The sequence below is a fragment of the Lygodium microphyllum genome, chromosome 28 (assembly GCF_053477565.2).
Source record: "Lygodium microphyllum isolate KBCC chromosome 28, Lygodium_microphyllum_v1.1.10, whole genome shotgun sequence".
Classification (NCBI taxonomy): domain Eukaryota; kingdom Viridiplantae; phylum Streptophyta; class Polypodiopsida; order Schizaeales; family Lygodiaceae; genus Lygodium; species Lygodium microphyllum.
Window position 1 is genome coordinate 70,730,605 of NC_141162.1, and position 24,074 is coordinate 70,754,678.

Here is a 24,074-nt window from a genome sequence, read left to right on the forward strand (position 1 = left end):
TGCATTGATGGTACCACCTGGAGCATCTATCACCCCTATGGTCCAGCCAAGGGCCTCCATGGGGGACTAGAATTCACCGTCCAGACCAGCGGCAAAGCGTACTTGCACGCCTCACAATTTCTCCTCCTCATCAGCAGCTTCCACACCGAACAGATGCATGTTCGGTCAGTCACAAGTTTCCCCATGAGTTTACACCTAGCATCCTGGAATGTAAATAGCCTCCACTACAGTAGGGCACGTGATTCCAGGAAGTTGATTGTTTGGCAGGAGCTGCAACTTGCCCTAGCCGGACGGATCGACATCTTGCTTCTACAGGAACACACGCTCACCCCCACCTAGGCCCAGCGGGTAGGGAAGGTGCTGCCGAGCAGCTCGCACACTTACTGGGAGTACGCCATAGGTGCCCACCGCAGGAATGGAGGCATATGCACCTCTATTGGCACAAGTCTCACTGCCTGTATACGAGGCCATGGGACAATAGTGGCAGGAAGGGTTCTATGGGTCAGATTGGATATTGCGGACTCGTGCCTTGGAGTCCTCAATGTCTATGCCCCAACGGAGGTTAGGGCACGCAGCAAATTCTTGGTGGAGATTGCGGATGGACTCCCAGAGGTAGATTCCTGGATTGTTGAAGGAGACTTCAACAATCTGGAGACTCTAGAGGACCAGCAGGGCAAAGGCAGTAACTACCAAGGCATGGCTAGGGACAAGCAGGAGGCATGGGAGGTCTTTTTGCTGGCGGTCGGAGCACGCGATGCCTGGAGAGAACCTACCTTCCACAGGAGGGATAGATCGTTGGACTTCTCTTGGGGATACATGCAGCTAGGTGGAGTTCTGCTGGAGCGGTTGGACAGGTTTTATGTGGGAGAGTGGGGAGGCTCTCATGGAGGCCAGATTGAGCGGTTGGCAGGCATCACATTGTCCGATCACTGCCCGGTTCTCCTGACACTTGACCCCCCAGCATCCACCCTAGACACACATTCTTGTCAAATCCCTGACTCGATCTATAGGAGGAAGGAGGTGACGAGACAGATAGAGCAGATTTGGACCAGAGAGTGGGGCAGGAGGAACCGGATAGCAGAGGAGGTTGCAGAGATCCTAGAAGAGTCGAGCAGAATCTGCCAAGAGGCAGCCATACAAGCCAAGCAACAAAGCTAGGAGAAGGAGAGAGCACTCCGACAGGACCTTGCAGCCACGCAGAGATTATTGTAGACTTTCCATACACAGGATGGGCAGAAATCCCCGAGGGAGGATGGCCTCTCTAAAGCCTTCTTCAGTACCTACTAGGAAGTGGTGAAGGACCCTCTACTGATGGCCTTCTAGGAGATTTTCACCTAACCAATCACCTTATTGTCGGTGGCCTATAAGGCACTGGCAAAGATAATTGGTAGGCGACTATGCCCCGTGCTTCCAGATATCATCCATGACACTCACACAGGCTTTGTCCAGGATAGGAGCATCCTAAACAATGTATTTACCTTCTTTGAGGCAACAGAGTCGGCTCAACACAATGGGCAAAGACTAGCCATACTATTCTTGGATTTCGAGAAAGCTTATGACAAGGTGGACTGGGATTTCCTAGAGGGCACCATGGCGAGGCTGGGTTTCCCCCAGGCTTGGATTAGTGGGATCTCCGTCCTGTACAAATCGGCCACCAGCAGGGTTCTCATAGGCGGAAGGCGGGGGGAGGAGTTTCGGCTGGAGAGATCAGTTCGACAAGGTTGCCCCCTGGCCCCATACCTCTTTCTACTCTTCGCAAAGGCAATGTCTCACTTCCTCAGGTCAAGTGTAAGCGGATTACGCGGTCTCTGACTTCCAGTAAGAGAGGAGACTAAGTTGTTAGACTCAGGGTACGCAAATGATACATCCCTCTACATAGAGAACGATGAGTTGATGCTAGAGAGAGTGAGACTGGTCCTTGACATATTTTGCTTCGCAACGGGAGCGAAGATCAACTGGCGAAAGTCAGTTGGTTTCCTCACAGACCCAGACTCACTCTCTCCAGCATCAACTCATCGTTCTCTATGTAGAGGGATGTATCATTTGCGTACCCTGAGTCTAACAACTTAGTCTCCTCTCTTACTGAAAGTCAGTTGGTACCTAGGGTTCCAGGTGGGACTACACATCACCCCTGCCCAACAGTTTCTTCCTGTCCTCGATTCTATTCGGAGAAAACCGACCTCCTGGTGCACGGTCCGTCTCTCACTAGCCGGACGAGCCCTGGTGGTTAACCAGGTCCTCCTAGCGACGGCCTGGTACATCGCCTCATGTTGGTGCTTCTCTTCATTATGCGTAGTGCAGCTTTGCCGCCTAGTGCGGAATTTCCTTTGGTCAGGGTCTGATGGTTCCAAGGACTCCAGGGCCAAGGTGGCATGGGTGACCATCATATGACATAGGTAAGAGGGAGGGCTTGGGATTATAGACCCAGAGAATCAGAGTATGGCCCTCTTGGGCAAGCTAGCTGTCCGCAGTCTCACACCAGGCGGGCAGACCTGGAAGGTCTTATTGCAAGAGGGCCTCCAAGACTGTAGACTGAGGCTTGGCGGTGAGTGAAGGCCGTCCTTGAGATGGATCTTCGCATCAGCCCAGATCACCCCCCCCCACCCAGATCACCTTTCCTTCGAAGCTTACTCTGCATGTGGCAGGGCCTCCGTAAGGCCCTAATCCAGAGTCCCCCAGACTGCTAGGAGGAGATAGACCATCAACCGGTGACCTGGAATCCCCAGATCAAAGATCAGGAAGGGGCACAGATAGGCGAGCGCCCCCACATCCAATGGGCTGGGTGGGAGGCCGGCTTGGCTCGTACCATCAGGAAATGGCGGGAGGTGTACAGGATGGCGGACGAGAAGGTGTTGCAGCAAGTATCATGCTGCTAGAGAGGAGTGGAGTTGAAAAGAAGGGAGATAGACGCAGCAATACCTTGGGAATGGCTTGCTCCCCCGGTATGAGAGCCGATAGAGCCCAAGAAGATATGGGCAGCTAGGTTTTCACCAGCAAGCATCCCCCTTCAGGTGGCAGGTAGAGTGGGTGATGCCCCACAAGGGACTTTCTTTGCCGTTCAGGAGGCGGGACGTCTGGCCCTTGACATAGGACAACAGGATGAGGGGATTGCCACCCTTTCGTGGAGGAGGATTCGAATGGTGGGCCTTCAGGGGAAGATATGGAGACTGGACCCCTATGTTTTTTGGAAGGAGCTCAGGGAGTGGCGCCTGTGGATCTGTGAGGGCCGACCACTTGATGAGCTGGAGTGGAATGCAGGAGAGTGGGTATGGCCGGCCTCGGCGGTCGCCGAGAAGCCACCAAGGTTCCTAGAGTACACTGCCAGGATTGGCAGACATGTACTGATGCAAGAGGTTATGGACTGGGCGCCGTCACATAGCATGCACTGGGCGGAGCACAGCATCACAGAGCCCTTCCGACGGATCTTCTAGCGCCGCCTATGGGATAGCTGGAGGCCGAGGAGGGTGTCGTATTTCTTATGGCTAGTGGCACATGGAGGCTTGGCGGTGGGAAGTTTGCTTGCCCAGATGCAGGAGGGAGGTTGTAAGCGTTGCACACAGCAGCCTCTAGAAACCCCAAAGCACTGCCTTTGGTCATATGAGGAAGCGCAGCTCGTGTGGAGAGGAGCATGCCGCATCCTCCGCCGTATAGCACCCAACCTTGGATGTATCTCATGGGGAGCTTTCTGTTGGCAGGTAGTAAGCCAAGGCTGTCACCTTCTGTATGAGGTCGGGATGCTGGACACGATATTCATTATCAAGGCAAGGTCCTGCGCAGTGGTCGGTTTGGAGGCTCTACCCATCCGCCAGGTACTGGAGCCCACAGCAGACCGCTCAGAGGTATGGGAGATCATAGGAAGTCTTACTCAATGGCGTATCTGGAAGGCGCAATGTTAGGAGACTTTCGGCGGAGAGAGACTTTCAGCACAGGTGACCTTAGCAAAGCTCTGGACCTCCATCGTCCACTCCCTCCGCAGCCGAATGGGATCAGGTGCAGGGCGAGTCCAGGGCTTGTCAAGAGCTCGGAGGTCACTTCATACGCACTTGGGGCAGCCAAGATCTGTCCTTCGTAATGCAGGCAAGCAACCCCAGCTGGTGATATACCCCCACCCCCCCCAATGGCTTCTTGCCCCCATCCTCCCTAGACCGCCTTGAGAGGCTTGTATACATGTACTGGTAACCTTGCATCAGCTCCAGCTAGTCTGTTGAGCATGAGCACTCTGTTGTAATCAGTTTTTTGAGTAATATAATCAGCCACATTTTACTTGCAAAAAACAATGGCAAAAAACCAATCTCTGAAGCTAAGTAGTCTTCAACTTATTTCTCTTTTTGGTTGAAACAAATTACAATGCCCACGTGCTCCAATTTCTCTCAGTAGGACCCCTACCACAATCCTATGAGAGAACACGGATAGCCATCATTTTCTGCCAAATTTTAATAAAGGAATAAGAAGAAATTCAGCACACTTATTTATGTTACAACTTACATGTATGATTGTACGATGTATCATGTCATATGTTTACTATTTAAACTTGTTACTTTACTCACCAATGTCACAGCACAATTTCCATACTTCTCCCACCAAGACACAGGTTGGAGTTGTATCTCACGTAGCTCTACTATGCACCATGCAAATGAGAGTGTGATTATGAAACTTTGAGAAGATCGTCCTCAAGTCGCATAATGATGGAAACATCTCCATCATCCCACTTACTAAAATAATATTGCATCCCCGCTTCAAGCTCCTCACTTGCATATCCATCCTCGCTGCACCAAAGATTATGTAAGTAATGTGCAACAGAATGGACTGGTTTGTAAACCAATCTCATCTCCTATTCCATACTGCACAAATGTCCTACACTCTATAGCATATGTAAAAGTTAACTTGTTACCCACATAGCAATATAAATTATGAATCATAATAGATCATAGATTCATACATATGATTAAAAACATGAAGTTAGAACAAATGGTCATTGATTCACTTACTTATCTTGAGTCAAGAAGATGTTTCTATCAACCACCTCTCCAATCCAATCCATGTACTCGTACAAAAGGCCTAGAGTACTACCCTCCATATCAGTGATCCTCAAAACTGTGTAAATGGAAAGATTTTACCAATGCAGCTGCATCCTCCCAATACGCCTCATCCATGACATTTCTCATAAATATCAAAGCCTTAGGTTGTTCCCTCTCATCCCATGCAACCCACTCTCTAGAGACAACCATCCTCAAGATGCCCTTGCGAACTCTAACAAGTCTCTCTACAACAATAAACATGTAAGTGCAGTGAGTGGCTGATGGCTTCAAAAGATCCAAATCACTGTTTGCCCTAAAAATGACATGCACTGTAGGCCTCTTTGTCACAAACTTTACAATGCTTCTACCTCTCTTGAAGAGGTCATCTATCCATCCAATCTTTTCCAAATCCTCCATGAGTAGATCTAAACAATGTGATGCATATGGAGTCCACATGATCTTAGATAACTCACTCTCTAACAAAGCACCCATAGCCACATAGTTACTACCATTATCAGTGATGACCTGTACTACATTCTCTACACCAATTGCCAAAATGGCATCCCTAATGTGCGTATAGATGTACTCACTTGTAATCACTGTCCTTGCTGCCAATGCATCTATGGCACGCAAAAACATGGTCCCTTTGCAAGAGGACACCAAGATGTTATATATATTCCTCCTCCTCACATCTGTCCATCCATCACATAAAATAGTGCAACCATACTTCTTTCAAGTAGTCTTCAAATGTTGCATCTCTAGCTCTACAACTTGTTTCTCTCTAACAAGCTCACATGCGCGCAAAGCCTCATAGGAGGGGCCCTCCACTCACGTCCAATCCAATCCAACCGATGGCCCTAATGGTCTTATTCCACCTATTTGTATGTGTAACATGGAAAGGGATGGCACACTATATAAACAATCTCATAATCTCATGAGTAGCCTCTACCTTTGCTTGCTTTTGAAGGGTTGTTGTAATACTGCCCTTTTTAATGATCCTCTTGCAACTCTTACTGCCCCAATGGTACCTGCACTTGCTGACGAGCTACTGCCACCCTGCGCACCCCCAAGATGTGGAAAAGGGGTCCATAAAGCAACTAGACCCTCAACAGAAACACCTCCACTTGTCTGAGTGGCCTCTACATCTGTATCCATAGAGAGATTGACACTAGCAGAAGCATTGACACCAACATCCATGCATACTCTACCCCTCCTTGGGGCACTACCACCTACAGGAGCAGGTGGAACCGAGATGTGCACTTTGGCCGTGAAGTATCATCCTCATGTGCTGCACTAACCAGAAGGCATTGCCACCTCCAATGCTTTAAACTAGCATATACATCACTAGGCACATCAGGGCAATTATCAATATCCTTACCACTCACACGAGCAAGATGATCCTTCACTAGTGTAATGCTCCCCGTGCATATGACATGGTAGTAGTTGCATTCCCACCGCTTCAAGCCACTACTACCTCTATAGTCACTAACGATACACGTGTGGCACTAAAATGTCCTTCACAATGGTTGTACCTCGCTGGAAATGGGGGAAACCAGCAGAAAAAGTAGGAAAAACTTGCTCAAATCAGTATGGACAGCGAAGGACAAAGAAGGGAGGGATTGCTCGCTTGGAGCAATGAAAATCAACACCAAATTTGAAGAAAAACAACTAGAAATAGTATAGGCAGGAAAGGAAAGAGATTGGACAGCTGAAGGATGAGGAATGTAGAGTTTCACGGTTGGGATGTGGAGCACACAACAAGTAGGGAGGGCGATCAGCTGAGAAAAAGGGTGGACAGCCAGGGAAAGAAGGAAAAATGCTCACGCATTAAGGCGTAGGAAGATGAAATGCACTCTGCGACCTAAAACTGGATCAAAACACCTACTGGCCGAAACGCCTGTTCCAAAACACTTTTCAGAACCAAAACATTTCAGGCCCGAAATATTTCCGTTTCGGACAACTATGCATCCTACTAAAATCATCAACAATTAGCATGAAATACAAACTTCCCTTAAGCTACTCCGCTCTCATGGGTCCACATAAGTTTGTTGAAACAAGCTCCAAAGGCGCCTTAGCCCATCGTAAAGCTTGGCTGGGAATAGCATCCCTATGCTGCTTGCTATGAATACAAGACACACATGACAAGTGGCTCACCCCAATCTCTAGCAACCCACATACCAACTGTCCATGAGTGGCCTTGCAAAGATACTCGTATTTGAGATGGCCAAACTAAGCATGGCAAAGTTCCGATCTAAGTCTGTGAAGAAAGAAGAAGAGAAAAAAAGGCAAAAGAAGACCCCATCTTGTAGACTTAATTATTCTCGTATCCTACACAAAGAAATTCTCCTCAAGTCTTGCACAAAGATCCTGTCAAGAAACACCATCAATAACTCGAAAGGAGTCCTTATAAAACTTGATTGTCAAACCAAGAGCACAGATCATGTGCATTAAAAGGAGATGATATCCTACATCCAACACATAGAGCACCTCTGATGTGTGGGCACCTCCTTGCTCATCTGGAAACAATTGCATATCACCCTTGCCTTTGATGGGAACCAAAGAATTGTCATCTATAGGGATTTTCCCTTGCATCGAATGCATAAGGCAATCCCTTCTGAAGGAGTCATGTGGCCCGACGCGCCACTATCCACAATCCACTCTAAGACTGTGGCTCTCATGAGGATGTGAAATTGTATTACTTTGCTTAGCATTTGATTAACAATTAATCAAATGTACTAATGTCACTTGCGCATGTGAGGTGCAAGTTAAATTATTTCACAGTGTGGAACCCAACACCCCAAGATATTAGTTCATGCCAAAGGCAAAAGTTGTATTAAGTTATGTCTGACACATGCTAGGTGGCACTCGGCATCAAATTTGAGCCTAGACTAAATCACTGGCTGCTAATGTCAATGGTGGCATTAGAGACTAGACATTAACTGGTAAATTAATGCTAATCTAACATTCAATAACTGCTTAAGGATACTTCGAAGATAAATTGGCCTAGCCAATTTAATTATTGGCTAGTGGAATTAATTATTTGAACACTACAATAATTATTAAATGAATTTTCAAAATTAACTTAGTAAGCTGAATAATACTGAAAAGTGAGATTAGAAAACTGCCACTTGGCAAAACTTGCCTATACAAGTGGAAAAAACGTTTTTAGGGGCTAGCGAAAGTTTATTTTAGTCATTGTGAGAAAAAAAAAGACTATTAGAGAGCAAAGAGAGGCTATTGATGTGATTTACAGTCACCAAGAATCAGTCCTACAGTATGTGCCAGCAGTTTAAAGCCCTCTAGGAGGAGGTGACAACAGCCTAAGATCCTTCTAGTACAAATGACAATATACAGGAGGAAACAGCAATCTTTCAGGTGGTACTAAGCGGTAGATGACAACTTCCATGGCTATTTGAGTAGTGCAGCTGTAGGTTTTGAGCATTTCTCACGATGAAACTCTAAAATTTCTCTCTCTACAACATTCTCTCTCATCCACCAGCCATCTCTCAAGTTACCTCAGCATTTTCCAAACATTTGAGCCATCGGGGAAAGAGATTTTAGTCAATCTCTACTGTAAATCCTAATTTTTCTCATCATTGATTGATATTTGAGTAGAATCCCCAATTCAAATACTCGTTAGCACAAGGACTTGTGGACAATGTCATAAATGGGAGCTAATTACTACTATCATTGCTTGGTTCAATGAACGCATTTAGAATGTTTCCATTGCATAGACTCTTTCTAGGATTTAGACAAGATCATGCATATTGTTTATCAAAGATGGGAGAGGCTGCAGGCGTTGGTTCTAGGCAAATATGAGGAGAGAAAATCCTTCCAAGGGGACATTTTATTTCTCTGGAAAAAAGGATACAACATTGAAGGAAGAGATTCCTCCACTTGCATGAGCATAAACTTGATCAAAGGAGAAGCTAGTACCATCCTCTTAAAGGTAGCTTGCAAAAAATTATGGGCAGCCTTCACAAAGATAGACTTACTTTCCAGTCACCTAGGGATCATTCATACACGAGAGTGAAATTTAACCTCGTTCATCCTTGCCATAGTAAACCAAATACCTAATTTGTATTCGTCTCAATGACACCATGAAAAAACACACAAAACAAAATCTTTTTTCTGCTTTTTTCTGTGAAGCAGAAATTAAGGGTTTCCTAAAAAAGAGAACATGAAGGCTGTTTTCTTTTTCAGCTCATCTTCTTTCCACACCCTCCTTGTGCACGCCGCCACCACCACCTCCTCCTCCTCCTCCTCCTGCAGCAGCAGCAGCTGCTTTCTTTTTCAGCTCATCTTCTTTCCACACCCTCCTTGTGCACGCCATTACCTCCTCCTCCCTTTCTCTTCCTTCTTGTCCCCCTCCACTTCTCTTCCTCCACCTCTTCCACACACTCCTTCACCTCTTCCTCCTCTGCCTTCGGCCTCCACTGCCTCCAACAGCAAATGCCTCCCACAAAGATTCCCCACAAGGATTTCACTCTGAACATCTATTCTCTTTTACTTTGCATTATATAGTATGTATATGTTGTAGCTTGGATATTGTGATTTGTGAATTGTGAATGCTAATTTCTAAATGAGTAGGTAAAATGGATGTTTTTGTTTTAGGCTTTAAACTTTGACTCTAAGATCTAGGTGGAATGAAAATGTTCATTTCACTTTAGGATCAAGATGGAATAAAAATGTTCCTATAATGGATCTACTTCTTTCTTTAATACTATTAGTCTATACTTATTTAATTATAACAAATAAAATTTTGCAAGACCTCAAAACCCTGAGGTAGCCAACAAAATGAAATGCAAAACAAAACCTCGAAACATGAAACAGGATCAAACGTTTCTGGTGACTGATCCTCACACACATGTTTACTTTCCATTTGCTCCACAATTAATACTGCGGAAATTGACTTATTGGAAGAGTTCCAGCTGGAGAGGCTGGACACGCAGCCGACAGCTGTGCAAAAGTGCATATGTTCAGACTTGAACCAGTGCGGATGAGTTCTCCATTCAACTAATTGCTTCCATGTTAACCACTAAGCCAAGGAGGTAATAGTTATCAACTTCTCTCCCTTCATTACATATGAACATTATATCGCTGGAAACAAGCATAATTGCTTCTACCATCCGTAAGGGTCTGAACCCACTCTTGGAGAGTCTCCACTAAATTTGTGCTATTTTGCTTCAGTAATACAGCACTTCAATAAAAAGAACTTTGGTCAGCAGCAAGCATACATCGTATTTTTAATAGATGTAACTCAAGTCTGTCACTACCATTACAGTAAGATGCAGCAACTGCTCCTTGGACTTCAGATCGGTTATATCAACACTTGGCCACTTCATGTCTGCTTGTATTAACCTCACTTCAGATTTTGCATCTTCAACAGCACTCAACAAAGAAAACTTGGGTCACCAGCAAGCATGCTGAAGTAACTCATGTTTGTCTCTGCCATTACAGTTACTGCTGGAGCAACTGCCTAAACTTGGTTATATCAACACTTGGCCGCTTCAAACTTATATTGCCTACAGTTACTGCTGGAGAAACTGCCTGAAGTCGGTTATATCAACACTTAGCCACTTCAAGCTTATATTGACTCTACTTCAGATTTCACGTCTTGCTTGGGGTGATTGTGACCAGCAGGGAGAAAATCTTCACATTCACAATGGAGGATGACGGCAGACTCGCAAAAGATGATTTGCATCAGTTAGATTCACAACCTCTTCTCATCAAAGTAGCAGTACATTAGTCTGTTGTGACAGGAAATTATACATACATCTTGACCCTGTTCATTGCATGATGGATGGATGGAGACATTAGGCCATCAAAGGAGCCTCCTTCAAAGATTACAGTTCATCCAGGAGAGTGAAAGTGGAGGGATGCCTTCCTTGACAGACCCTGCAACTCTCCACTTTGCACATACTGCCAAGCTAGGAAGGAGGATTTAGACATGCAAGACCATATTGACATTGGCTAGCACCCAGCATTGACATAGACAAGGCATCTCTTCACCTTTCTTGTCCAACATTTGAACGAGACTAGATGAGCAACGTTAGGAACAGTAGCACAAATTACAGACAAAGGTCAAGCATGAAGCTACGAGAATATTAAGGAGTTTCATTGTTTTTTCCTTTATGGACAGCAGCTGAGAAGGATTCCTAAACCAGACTTCCTCCAGACAAAGATTGATCGTTCTTTTTTCTTTATGGACAGCAGCTGAGCAGGATTCCCAAACCAGACTTCTCCCAGACAAAGATTGAGGGACATTGTCACACATGAAAGTTGATGGCTAGCATTATTGCTTGGTTTATACTAATTATGAGATGCGATTGAGCCATTGAGCTAAAGACACGCCTACAACAAAGACACTTTCTAGGATCTGGACAGAGATTATCTATACGCTCTGCAGAAGATGGGAGAGACCACAAGGTGACTCCGAGTGCATCAGTGTGAAGAGAGATGCTTTTCTTAATACATGGGACTCTGGCATTTTCTTCCAGCTAGAACCGCATATGGTTTGGCATATAAAACCTCCTGATGGGCTTTTCGCAGAAACCTTGCTTCAGACCATTTATTATTACCTTGCATTCTATCATTTTTATCCTATACAGGCTTGTGCTCTATTGTACCTTGATCTCTCTTGATTGAGGGTGGTTATTAATAGAATTTCTCTTTATTGGGAGAAAAAGAAAAGGAAGCTTTGGTAATGTTCTGTGAAAAAAGCACTTAATAGGAAAAACACTAATAACTGCAATAGTAAGTCATGTATAAGCCCCCAAATGCTTGATGTCCGTCTCTTTTTGTTTGGTAGTATCTGGTCAAGTACATGTTTGCTTGTATTGAATTTCGTTATGGAAAATGATAGCAGGAATCTTTCGTATAGCTAACTTGCATAAGCTAATAAAAACAACTCAGAAATCTGATGCTTCCACAAGTCTGAACATAAGCCTAATCTTCTGAGTCCGCAGTTTCAGGTCATTTGAGTGCTAGCAATCAATCCTTGTATTCAGATGATCTTATAAAATATTGCACCTGGATCATGCTAAGAAAAGTTCACATTTGAAACAGAGTCTAATATAAACACATTCAGTCAAAAGCAGTCATTCCCCCCGACATGCGGTAATATACCAGCCTTGTCCCTCAATAAATTCAGTCAAAAGCAGTCATTCGCCCCATAACACCCACTAATTCTTGTGAAAGTCCTTTGAATGATTATCAAAGAGTGGACAAACTGCAATACTCTCTAATCACATAGATAATACTGCTCTGATTTAAGCAAAACCAGAATACGGCATAATGTTTGAATATTAGAACAGGAATTTACAATTCAAATTAATGGTCTCGATGCTTTTGTCAAAATTCTACACTAAACCTAAAACAAATGCAACCGCAAAATGGAAAGAACATGTTAATTACATAGGTATTGTCACATGGCCACAGATTAATGACTAATCAATATTAAATTTACCTTCCCTGTGCCCCGAGCACCAAATGTCAATTGTTTAGGCTCTCCAGAGCATATGGGAGCCACATAGAGCTCATCTTCCCAGACATATGTAATTAAACAACCATCAGGTGACAGTAAAGGATCCAAAATTGGAGATGAAGGAGAACTCGCTATCCTAAGATGGAGTTCTGAACTTGCATCATCTTGAACATAAACCTGATCAGTATGACAAGACATTAAGGCCCATTCTTTGAGATTAGTAAGTTGTAACTACCTCCCTCCCTCCACTCCTCCACACACCGTTTGAACTGACTGTAACTAATTACCAAAAGACATGCCCAGTTCTACACAGCCATGTAGGTAACTCACATGTATGTTTTCACTTAAAGTCTCTTGTGCACACAACTACAAAGGACAAGTTACTAGCCTGCCACATGTCTACGTTCACCAAAGGAACCCTTATACTCAGGCATCTGGGTTTATGTAATCAAAATGTTGACTTAAGAGGGCCATGAACAGAAAGCAAAGAGATCTAGATCTCATAGCTAAGCGTGCACTGTACAATAACATGACAGATGGACCCCACTTGGATTGCAGCTCACTTCAGCTATATTGGTCAGAAGGGGCAGTGGGTTGAAGTGCCAATTTTACTGGTTCTGTTAAACTTGATAACTAAAATTTCAAAAACTCTATAACATACCTTGAATTAGCCAACGTATGCAACAAGGTCCAGAAAATACTATTTAGTTTTCATATCTAACATCAGTTGGGCCTTCCTTTTGCCAACAGCACTTTATTGGGAAAAAAGCACTGAAGAAGTGAATCAAACCATACTGCACTAGTTACAGCATTAGGGAATACCTGCACAGGCTCTTTTGGCCTCAAAATCACCTGGAAAACCAAGATCCATGACCACATTTGGTGAGAGTGAAATAACCTAAGTCTTGACACCTGAATTTTAACCACTTTACAAGAAATGCAACATTATCCTGAGTTTTCTTGTCATCTACTGAAGATACTAGATAAGGTTACCTAGTGAGAAGCTTGCCTAGGGACCTGCTATGAGGAAAGACTGTCAAGCAAGCTACTGCAATGAACAGGAGAAACTGTAAACAAAGAACTATGATTCAAAAGCAATTTGAGCAACTACATATAACGTGTCCATTTGTTATCTTCACGACACGTCTTAGCAGTCCATCGGAAAGAATGTCTAGAAAGCTCCGCCCAGCACTCCCATGGAATGTTACGGGGTTTGCGATCTAAGACTTTCCGTGTCTGCCACGTAGCAGAAGTATTCCGGCCGTTCCCACTTAGGACTGACCTGAATTAGGGTTTTGCCTATTGGTCATTTCCTAACGGCAACTAGCGTCGAACCCGAGCAAACTACTTTACGCAGAAACGCCAGGTCCGAAGCGGATTCATGCTGCACTTGGTTCAAGGAGAATGGGAAACGAGAGGGAGGCGAAGCTCAACCTCTCTGCCATAAAGCATAGTCCCATTCCGTTCCCCTAAAACAGCATAAATCGGGATCATTTATAACTTAGACTCTAGGTAAACGCTCTTGCTCTTTGTGTCCTTTGAACAATCTTCCGGCTGTCCATCGTGATTTGAGAAAAGTTCCTGGCCAACCGGGACCACCCATCCGTAGGACAGACCTATGGCCACATCCACCGCACTTTCCTCAGGTTGTTTTAGTTATTTAATTACCTAACACATTTAGCTGGACATGTATCAATCAGCTTCCTTAATTAGTCCGTTAGGCACTGGTTCCTTCACGTAATCATAGCACTTGACATAAAAAAGCAATGTCAAACAAGTTCCTTTTTAACAAGTTATCATATTTATCTTTGAAATACATAAAGTCCAGCCCGTAGGCTTATCCACAATCCGCCCGAAGGCTATCCAGCAATCCACAGGGATCACTAATCCAAGATTCCGCCCGTAGACTAGTATACCAGCCTCGAGATCCAATCCCGAGTCATGTTGACCTCTTGTGCAGGGCCCGGAAGGCGAGGGATTTACGGCCAGAGCCCCCCTGGCACCCAAGCGTCCTCCTACTCCAAGTAGCGCTCAACGGAGAGACCTCTTGCGGCGGGTTCGGTCCACCTTCCCGGCGCGGTTAACAACCCCCTAGGTTAGGGTCAGGTAGGCAATCGGGGGTAACTGAAGCTGTCTCTCCCTTCAGGCCTTCAACCTAAAGCATTAGATATCCATTTATCCTTTAGTTTTTTTATCAAACAAAGCAAAACAGTGCTTTTAAAACTATTACAAGCACAATCATTTCCATTGGTTGTTATTTTTTTGGCCAACTGCTAAGGAGTGAATCCTTCTTTCCGAATGCATCCAGCACTTGATCCGGGATCAATTGCAACTTGGCAAGACCCCCAAGGGTCTGTTTGTTAACCCTGTATCCTTGGGTTAGGGCCGTATCCTATTAACCCGACTTAATCAAAATCTTAAGTTCTATTAGCAGTGAATATTCACTGATTGGTCTTTTGCTTCAAGCAAATATCTAATCCCCGTATCTTGGTCACTTTACCTAAGAAAGGTACTATATCATGACAATTATTTATCCTCTTGCAAGATAAACTTACGTAAGAATCTGCCAATCTCATTCCGAGGAATTGACCATTCCCTTGGAATCAAATCACAAGATCATGCGACTTTGCAACTTATTGCACAAGTGTCGCAACAATTATGGGGCTATTCTACCCATCAACGGTGTCTTCTAATCACAGTATCATGATTAGATATAATAATCCGTTCCCGATTGCATTAGGCCGACATTGTCGGTCCTAGGGTACCAAGTTTCATCTTTTTAGCGAGTGATTCTTAGGAAAAACCCTAGATCACTTCTCGCAAGCATGTTCCAATGTCCCTACATTCCATGAATGTGGGCAAGTCCTTACGGTATAGGAGTTTCAACTTTGGTAATATGAGCGACTAGGTAATGTCCCCAACGTGCTAACCCTAGTTAGCTCTTTGGGCTATGTCGCATTGAATTAACTCTTTCTAAATGAGTCCCTTCGCGGTTTTTAGGTGTTTAGGTTTAAACCAACTTGTCTATTCTTGAAGATAATTACGATACTATACATGATTCATTGCTTACGTATGAGTCAATCTACAAATCCTAACTTTTCTGGTTAAGATCAAAGCATATGTTAAGCATAATTCCAACTAATCCTTCTATACATGCAATCAAGGTTCCTGCTACTAAGCTTTAGGACTTTATGATTGAACCATGTAGCCTTTTTCTAACAACTATGTAGTTGATACGAGATTTATGCCATTTGCCTAGAGTTTAATCTTCTTCATGCAGCCTAAAGTCATTTCCATGACTAGCAATTTCCTATGATTGTTAGCAACCTTCTTTAAAGAATCATTTCGAAGGAAAGATGTTCAGAAATGCGATCTATTCCTTCCATGCATAATCGAAGTGTACTATCATTATTTTGACTTGTAAAGATGGGCACTAGTTAATCTAAGTTCGTTACTTTGCAATGCATAAAACTCACTTGCTAGGAATACATGGAGTTCTTATGATCTTTCTTTGTTCATTTCATTGCAAAAATACCAATGACCGAATTCTTCCATCATGGCCTATTTCTTTTAAATTAGTCAAAGTATTTTAATCAAGAAATGCATCCTATCTCCATAAATGATCCATGCATAATTGAATTATAACGACGTAAATCAAAATTAGGAAAAAGAACCTGGACTTGTGGTAAAATGTCCACATGGATGTTAGGAGACGATCCTCCTGCGGTTGCAACTTGTGCCTTCTTAGGGCCATCGCGAATTCGGCCTTTCTGCCTTGGACGCAGATTTATGATGTTGGCCGTCTCCTACGCACGCGAAACTCCCTTTGTGATTCCACTGCCCTTCAAAATCGAACCTTAGAAATGGAACTTATGAATTTTCCCTTCCTTTCGTAGAAGCTCCGGGGGGTGCGAATTGTCTACACGAAAAGAGGGAAAAGAAAATAGCTTTGTGGTATGAAAAAGGGGGAAAAAGGTAGCTTAGAAATCCGGGTTATAAAGACCTCTTTGGAAAGGGTTTATAAAAGTCCCTAGGAAGGGCTGTTAAGATAACGTGTGAGGAGGAAATCCACGGAATTGCTAAAATGGCTATTTGTGTGGGGAGGATTTAAAAGGAACCCAGGTTAAATAGCCCTAGGAGAATGCTATGAAAGGCTTTAAAACCGGCTAGGGAAGGGAAAATCCGCAAGAAGGGATTTGAGGACTTGTGTGAAACCTCACGGAAAGGGGGTTAGGTGGAATTTGCAAGGGAATAGCTACCAATGAAGTCCTTTCAAGTGGACTATATGACTCTACACACCTAATGAAGCATCAAAGATGAATGCATTCCTCATGGCCCATATATGCCAACCCCCCCAGAAGCATAAGAAAGGAAAAAGCACTTTCATATCAACCTACACGGGGTCCACAAACTTGGGATGTCCAAAAACCTAGCCCTTTGAAAGCATCAATAGCCCAACCACTCCAAATAAAATGCCCGATAGTAGTGACCAAACCTTCTGCACCACCGAGCAAGTAAGGAACTAATGACAGGGTATTTCTACCGATAACTAACAAAAGAAGTAGCAACCATTCGAAATCCTTCGCTTAGAGAGCACAGAGGCAAGAAGAAGCGCACCAATCAACATTTTCCCAATGAAGACCTTGGATTAAAAAGGCATTTTGTTAAGCCAGACTGTCATTCCCACAGATTTCCAACAAAATTGGCCATTCTAGAAACCCCAGGTGGTATTGTCTTGACTCTTTATGGACAAGCCAATACTTATCACAAATAAGTAAATGATATATCTAATTAGCTAAAGCATGACCTAAAAGCAGCCGATCATTAATCGTCCAATCCTGCCAAGGGGCCTCCTGTTCCAAAGAGGGATGAGGCTGCATTGCCCGCAAAGAGGTGGAGATGGTATTCCACAATTGCAATAGCCTCGGGAAACACGAAAGTAGTATTGAACCGATCTGAAGAACATAAGAGTCCCATTGACAAGTACAAAAGCATCAACTCTCTCTTTTTTTTTTCGTAAAGCATCAGCTCTCTCTCTCTCTCTCTCTCTCTCTCTCTCTCTCTCTCTCTCTCTCTCTCTCTCAGCTGAAAATTGAGGCCCGAGACAGAGAAATCAAATCACTAAGCCAACAACTAACGGAAGTACAACTCAATCCCAGATTGGAGGAGGGAAGATCCAATCAAACATGGCTAAGGAGATTACTCGATTTAAGGAGGAAATGTAGCAACTCCAAAGGAAAGAAGAGGAGATGACAAAGGAAGCCATCTCTTGGGCTGAGATACTCGAGAAGACTCAAAAATAAGTAGAGAAAGCAAAACAACAGATTCGAGTGGCAAAGAAAGGGAAACAACCAACACACGCATCACCTACAACCATCATCATTACACGTTAGAGAAGCAAAGACCGAAAGTGCAAGCATTGCACATTCGTGTAACAGGGCTGAAAATGCATTCAAGGAGTTGTATGCACTAATGAATATTGAGAAAGACTGCACTACAAAGGAGAGGTCAAAAGAGCACACTCTCATTCTCTACTTTCCCACAATGGAGGCTAGGAGGGTGTCACAAGGACATGAAATTTTATTGCATTACTTAGCATTTGATCAAAAGTTAATCAAATGTGCTAATGTGACTTGCACGTGTGAGGTGCAAGTTAATTATTTCATAATGTGAGACCCAAGGTCCTAGTTATTAGTTGATGCCAAAGCCAAAAGTAGTAATAAGTTATGTCTAATAGGTACTAAGTGTTACCTAGTGTTAGATTTTGGCCTAGACCAATTGACTGGACACTAATATCAATGATAACATTAGCGACTAGGCATTGCTAGTTAAGTAATTAGTGCTAATCTAAGATTTTATTACTAATCATAGACACTTGGAAGACAAATTGGCCTAGCCAATTTAATTATTGGATGGTGGAATTATTTTTTTAGGCACTAGAATAATTATTAAACTAATCTTAAATATTAATATCCCGAAAATTTAGTTTAATAAGCTGGATAGTGCTGAAAATTGGGATAAAAGGCTGCCACTTGGCTAAACTTGCCCATGCAAGTCAGAAAAACGTTTTTTGAGGGCTAGTGAAACTCTATTCTACCCATTTTGAGAGAGGAGGATGTTGTTAGAGAGCAAAGAGATGCTGCTGATGTGATTAACAACTATCAAGGATCAGTCCTACAGTAGGCAACAGCAATTTGGAGCTCTCCAATGCAAGTGACAGTAGTCCAAGGTCCTTCTTGTGCAGGTGGCAACATACAGAAGGGGGTAGCAACCATTCTAGTGGTCCTAAGTTGTAGGTAATAGCTTCCATATTTGTTTAAGTAAGGCAGCTGCAGTTTTTCAACCCCTCTCACAATGAGACTCTAAAATTTCTCTCTCTACAGCATTTTCCTATAGCCATATCTCAAGTTATCTTAACAAAATTCAACTATTTGAGTCATTAGAGATGAAGATTTTAGTAAATCTCCACCATAAACCCTATTGCAACAAAAATTAGGGTTTGACAACCACTTCGAGATGCATGCTCAGAATTGAGGGCCTAGGACTTAAATTCCAATAACTAAAATTAAAGAATTCGAAGGAGAATCAAAAGGCTAGCCAGCCCATATCAAATATGGAGCTTTATTTGTCTTTCAAGGAGCAAGGTGAAGGCAATCCCCAAGCAAACCAAGAGGCAAACTGGTTTGAAAGCTTACTCATTAGTTTTGACAACAAGAGACACTTGGATTAGCACAGGAGATCAAAGAATCTCAATTGCACTCCATCCAATTGCAATTCACGATAAAGAAATACTACAAGGGGAACCAGTTTTGGGACCAACAGACTGTCCATTGTCTAAGATTAAAGTGGTAAAGTGCACATTTCAATTTATGTGATTTATTTACTACTTGTGATTCGTGTTGAATCACATTACTACCACCCTATCCGAGAAGAAAGGTTGGTTGCAAGATTCCACTGCCAAGATACCATCAAACTCCTTAACTTGGTGGGCCCAAGGCACTTGATTGAAGGTTAGAAGCATTGCTCTAGTGCTAACATTATATTCAACTCAGCAATTACAACAAGAATATCTTCAAATAGTGAGATGGGATCAAGTAGTGATGATGCATCTCATTCTGAAAATGCACATAATGAAGTGAAAAATGCAATGCTTGATCTTGGACATGGGCACACAGCATGTGTTTAGACCAAAATGTGGGTCCTTCTAGGTCTCTTGAGACTGATGACTAGCAAGAGTAAGAGGAAGTTGATGATCAATGTAAGGATCAACTAAAGACAACAGCTGAAATGTTTATGCAATTGGCAAATGATCCTCAGTTCATGCGCCTCTTGAACCCCTTGAGGGAGGGCAACAAAGGCAAGAAGAGAAAATCGTCTTCAAGAGCTTTGGGACAGCAAGATGCACTGAAGGAAGAGCCAATACAACAGCAATACGTTCCAAATGTGGATAGTGGGCATAAGCAAATGATGCCAGTAGAGTGATTGATGCATATGCAAGGCCAACTTGAAAGTGCCAATCCAATGTTTTTTGGACAACAGGATATGCATGCAATCATGGGGCAGCTTGTTAGTAGATATGTTAGCTCACGTGTGAGTCTGTGCATGTCAAATTGGTTGGGCACAGTGTTAGGTATTTTAGGCATTTTATTGCACATTATTTGTGGCATTTTAGGGCATTTTTAATGCCAATCAGCCAGCATTAAAAGGTGGCTAACCAGCTGTCATTTATGGCACATATATCTCCTGTATAGTATGTGAAGAGAGTAGTGTATTCATCACCTGGAGGTCTTGTTGAAGAGAGGAGATAGTGCTAGTGCCCGCACAACTAGTGGCTCATTGTTGTACACAACTATCTCATGTCTTGGTATATGGATTCCATTTCCCGAGCATTCTTCTAAGTTCTCTTCTTTCGCAGTGTTCTTTTCTCTCTATCTTGTGTTCAACAGTCTATTTCAGCATACGTATACGCTTCCATTGCTGCACCCACTTCTGACATGATATCCGATTGGAGGATCTATGTTCTTGCTAATGTTTTTCTGCTGATTGCAGGTCTTTCTTACCTCTTCTGATCAAGCAAACTGCTACTGATTAATTTCAGCCTGTTGCTGTCTATTGTAGCCTGCATTTACTGCCCACAAATTTGTTTTTCAGCCTGCGTCAGCTGTTTGCCTTGTAATTGTCAATTTGGTGCATTTTTTGCTCACATCATCCTGCATTTTGGTTTCCAAACCCTGACTGCTGGCTCTACAAGTCGTTTTTGCTATTTCTAGCTGTGGTTTCCCTCTCTTGCAGCAATCATCTTTCTGTTTTGATTAGATTTAGGTTTCCACTATGTGTGAACTCTCATTCTGCACATCTTTGCTGTTGGTTTGATTATCTTCTCTCTCTATCCACCTTCTGTCATCTATCTTCTTTTCCTATCCTCTCTAGATGGCTCCTCTGTACTTATCTACTGATGATAGGTTACATGGCTTTGACTATCTAATTTGGATTGCTGTTATGAAAGCCTCGTTCATGTAGGAGCGGTTATGGTACATTCATTATTTGTGGAGCTATTCCACATCCTCAACATCCTTTTCCAATTCTAGAAGATTCTGATGAGAACAATCATGAGAAAGCAGCGCTTACATGTGATACCGAAGATGCGTATGCCTATTCTGCTCTTTATCGATGTATTTTTAAAGTTCTACTAGCGCTTACCTCCTATAGGATATCTCCCAAAGTAGTCACAGCTTCAAATGTTGTATGAGGCACCTTCCACCATGCGTGTAATGACTTTTTATGGACAACTCTAGCAAATGAAGTTCAAGACTAAGGACACTATCCAATCATTTTTGCTCTATGTTACACAAATATAGGACCAAATTCGACACATGCAATGTTCTTTCAAAGGCACAGCTTGTGGGGACGGTTCTCTACAAGCTCCCCCCGAAGTTTGATAGAGTGGCCAATGCTTTGAGGGCACAAACATCCTCAGCATCTGTGAGCTTAACCCCTATTTGTGAGAGAGGACGGTAGGATCGAAGCTCAGCACAGAAAACAGTAGACAGTAGAGAGTGAAGCACGATACCCAATGCAATAGATTGAAAGAGTGTAAACTAAAAGTACAAGGTACAACCCTTAAACCTTAGGGTTGTAGGGGGGTGTTCACACCCGAACACGGTAAGTACACGTAAGTGTGTGTCATAAGCACATACGAAATAATACCATAAGTCCGAGGGAAAAAACCCCTCCTACCGAGATAAAAAAGTGCCCCGGTGTCCTACTGATCACCAATACTACGATGTGAGCGTAGGCATAAGTGAGGCGTGAGTGAAATGCCCAACACACCCCCCTAGAGTGAAGAGTGATCAAGAGTACAAGAATCATCCGCTACCAAAGAAGATCAAATTTAAAGCATGGCGAAATGCTTCAAATTTTTCACAAGGAAGAGCTTTCGCGAAGATGTCTGCCACATTACTGGTGCTAGGACAATAGACAAGGCTGATATCACCTACATGTAACCTCTCTCTGACAAAGTGATAATGTATCTCAATGTGTTTCGTGCGTGCATGAAACACGTCCCACTGCAATGGCACTCTGACTATCAGTGAACAAAGGAGTAGGCTCCGTAACAGATACATCCAGATCAACTAGCAAGCGTCTAATCCATACGCATTCAATTGTGGTAGTGAAAGCTGCCTTGTATTCAGCTTCACATGATGATGTGGCAACAGTGGACTATTACTTGCTAAGCCAAGATATGCAAGATGAGCCAAGAAAGAAACAATTGCCACTAGTGGCGTGACATAAATCATAATCACCGGCCCAATCAGAATCACTGTAAGCATGTAACTGCAGAGGTCCCCCCCTCCCTTTGGCATAAAGCAATCCAAGAGATCTAGTACCCTGCAAGTAACGAAAGACACGCTTAACAGCTTGCCAATGTGATATGCATGGCTGATGCATTGCTCAGGACTGAAACTGCAAACTGTATGTCTGGCCTAGTGTTGCATAAGTAAATAAGACATCCAGTTGCTAGAGCATATGTGTGTATATCAAACAAATCACTGTCATCATGTAATGATAGTTTACGTCCAGGTTCCATTGGTGTATAGACTGGCTTGCAATCCTGTAAGCCAAACTTCTCAAGAAGTTTACCACTGTATCTTGACTGTGATAACCCAATACCTCTAGCATCATGTATGAATGGAATGCCCAAGTAATAATGCAAAGACCCCAAGTCTGACATGTCAAAAGTTAGCTGTAAATTTTGTTTAAATGCTGAAATCTGATTAGCATGTGTCCCTGTAAGCAAGAGATCATCAACATAAAGACAAATGATCAGCATGGATCCCCCCTCTTTACATATGTAAAGGGTAGACTTAGATGAGCTGTTTATGAACCCATGGCTAAGCAAGAAAGCATCTATCTTTGCATACCAAGCTCTAGGAGCTTGTTTCAAACCATACAACGCTTTTTTCAGCTTGCAGACCAAGTGTTCCAAACCCTCAACTGCAAAACCAATGGGCTACTGTACATATACTTCCTCATGAAGTTCACCATGTAAAAATGCAGTTTTAATATCTAACTGATGCACAGTCCATCCATAATGAGCAGGAAAGCAACCATAGACCTGATGGTCGTCATACGGGAAGTAGGAGCAAACGTCTCCTCATAATCTATGCCTTTCTTCTGTGCATAGCCTTTGGCTACAAGCCTTGCCTTGTATTTGTCAATGGATCCATCTACATTCCGTTTCAGCTTGTAGACCCATTTTGTTCCAATGGCTTTCTTCCCAAATGGCAAACACACCAAATCCCGTGTTTGATTCTTAGTGATAGAATCCAATTCACCTTTCATTGCTACCATCCAATGCACACTCTGTTGTGCATCTTCAAAACATTCAAGCTCTTCTTCATCAAGGGTGCTTGCTGCCATAACAAACTCCATGGTATGTGCAATATCATGCATACGAGCTTGCTTTCTAGTACGACCAGCCATGGGTGCATCCAGATGACTATCTTTCATACTCTATAAATACCATCTAGGCATTTGTCTTGCCTCCCAACAATGCATAAGCACTTGCTGAATTTCAATTTCAGCACTTAGCTGAATATTCAGATCAGCCAGTGGCTAACTTTCTGCATTTTCCAAAGGAATAGTTGGCTAAACATTGAGTTCAGTTGCTGAAACTCCAGCTGAATCACCAAATGTAATGGACAGCAGCCCTTCAAATACATCACGGGCAGCCTGATATGTGTCTAAACCAGCCAGGGACAATTCTGATTTTTCATCAAATAGTACATCCCTACTAACAAAAACCTTTTTCGAAACACGATCATAGAGCCTGTAGCCTTTGCTCTCACTGTTATATCCCATAAAAATGCATTTAACAGCCTTGTTATCCAACTTTTTCCTGAGTACCTTTGGAATATGTGCATATGCAAAGCACCCAAAGGTACAAAGGTGTCCAACTGAAGGTTTCCGGCTGTTCCAAGCCTCAAAAGGTTTAATTTTCTTCAATGCTTTGGTGGGGCATCTGTTCAAAACATGGCAAGCCCACATGACGACTTCCATCCAGAAACTAT

At 43.2% G+C, this 24,074-nt stretch overlaps 1 protein-coding gene across 2 annotated transcripts in view; it reads right to left on the reverse strand.

Moving 5' to 3' along the window:
• Positions 1-24,074, reverse strand: part of LOC148011583 (prolyl oligopeptidase family protein) — a 157,794-nt gene that overhangs the window by 90,858 nt on the left and 42,862 nt on the right. The window contains exons 2-3 of one of the 2 annotated variants that reach the window (XM_087669845.1): positions 13,327-13,356; positions 12,487-12,681 (exon numbers count right to left, since the gene is read on the reverse strand). In XM_087669845.1, coding sequence (XP_087525971.1) covers positions 12,487-12,681; positions 13,327-13,356 — 225 coding nt within the window. The remainder of the gene's footprint in view (positions 1-12,486; positions 12,682-13,326; positions 13,357-24,074) is intronic. The other variant, XM_087669846.1, reaches the window with a different exon arrangement.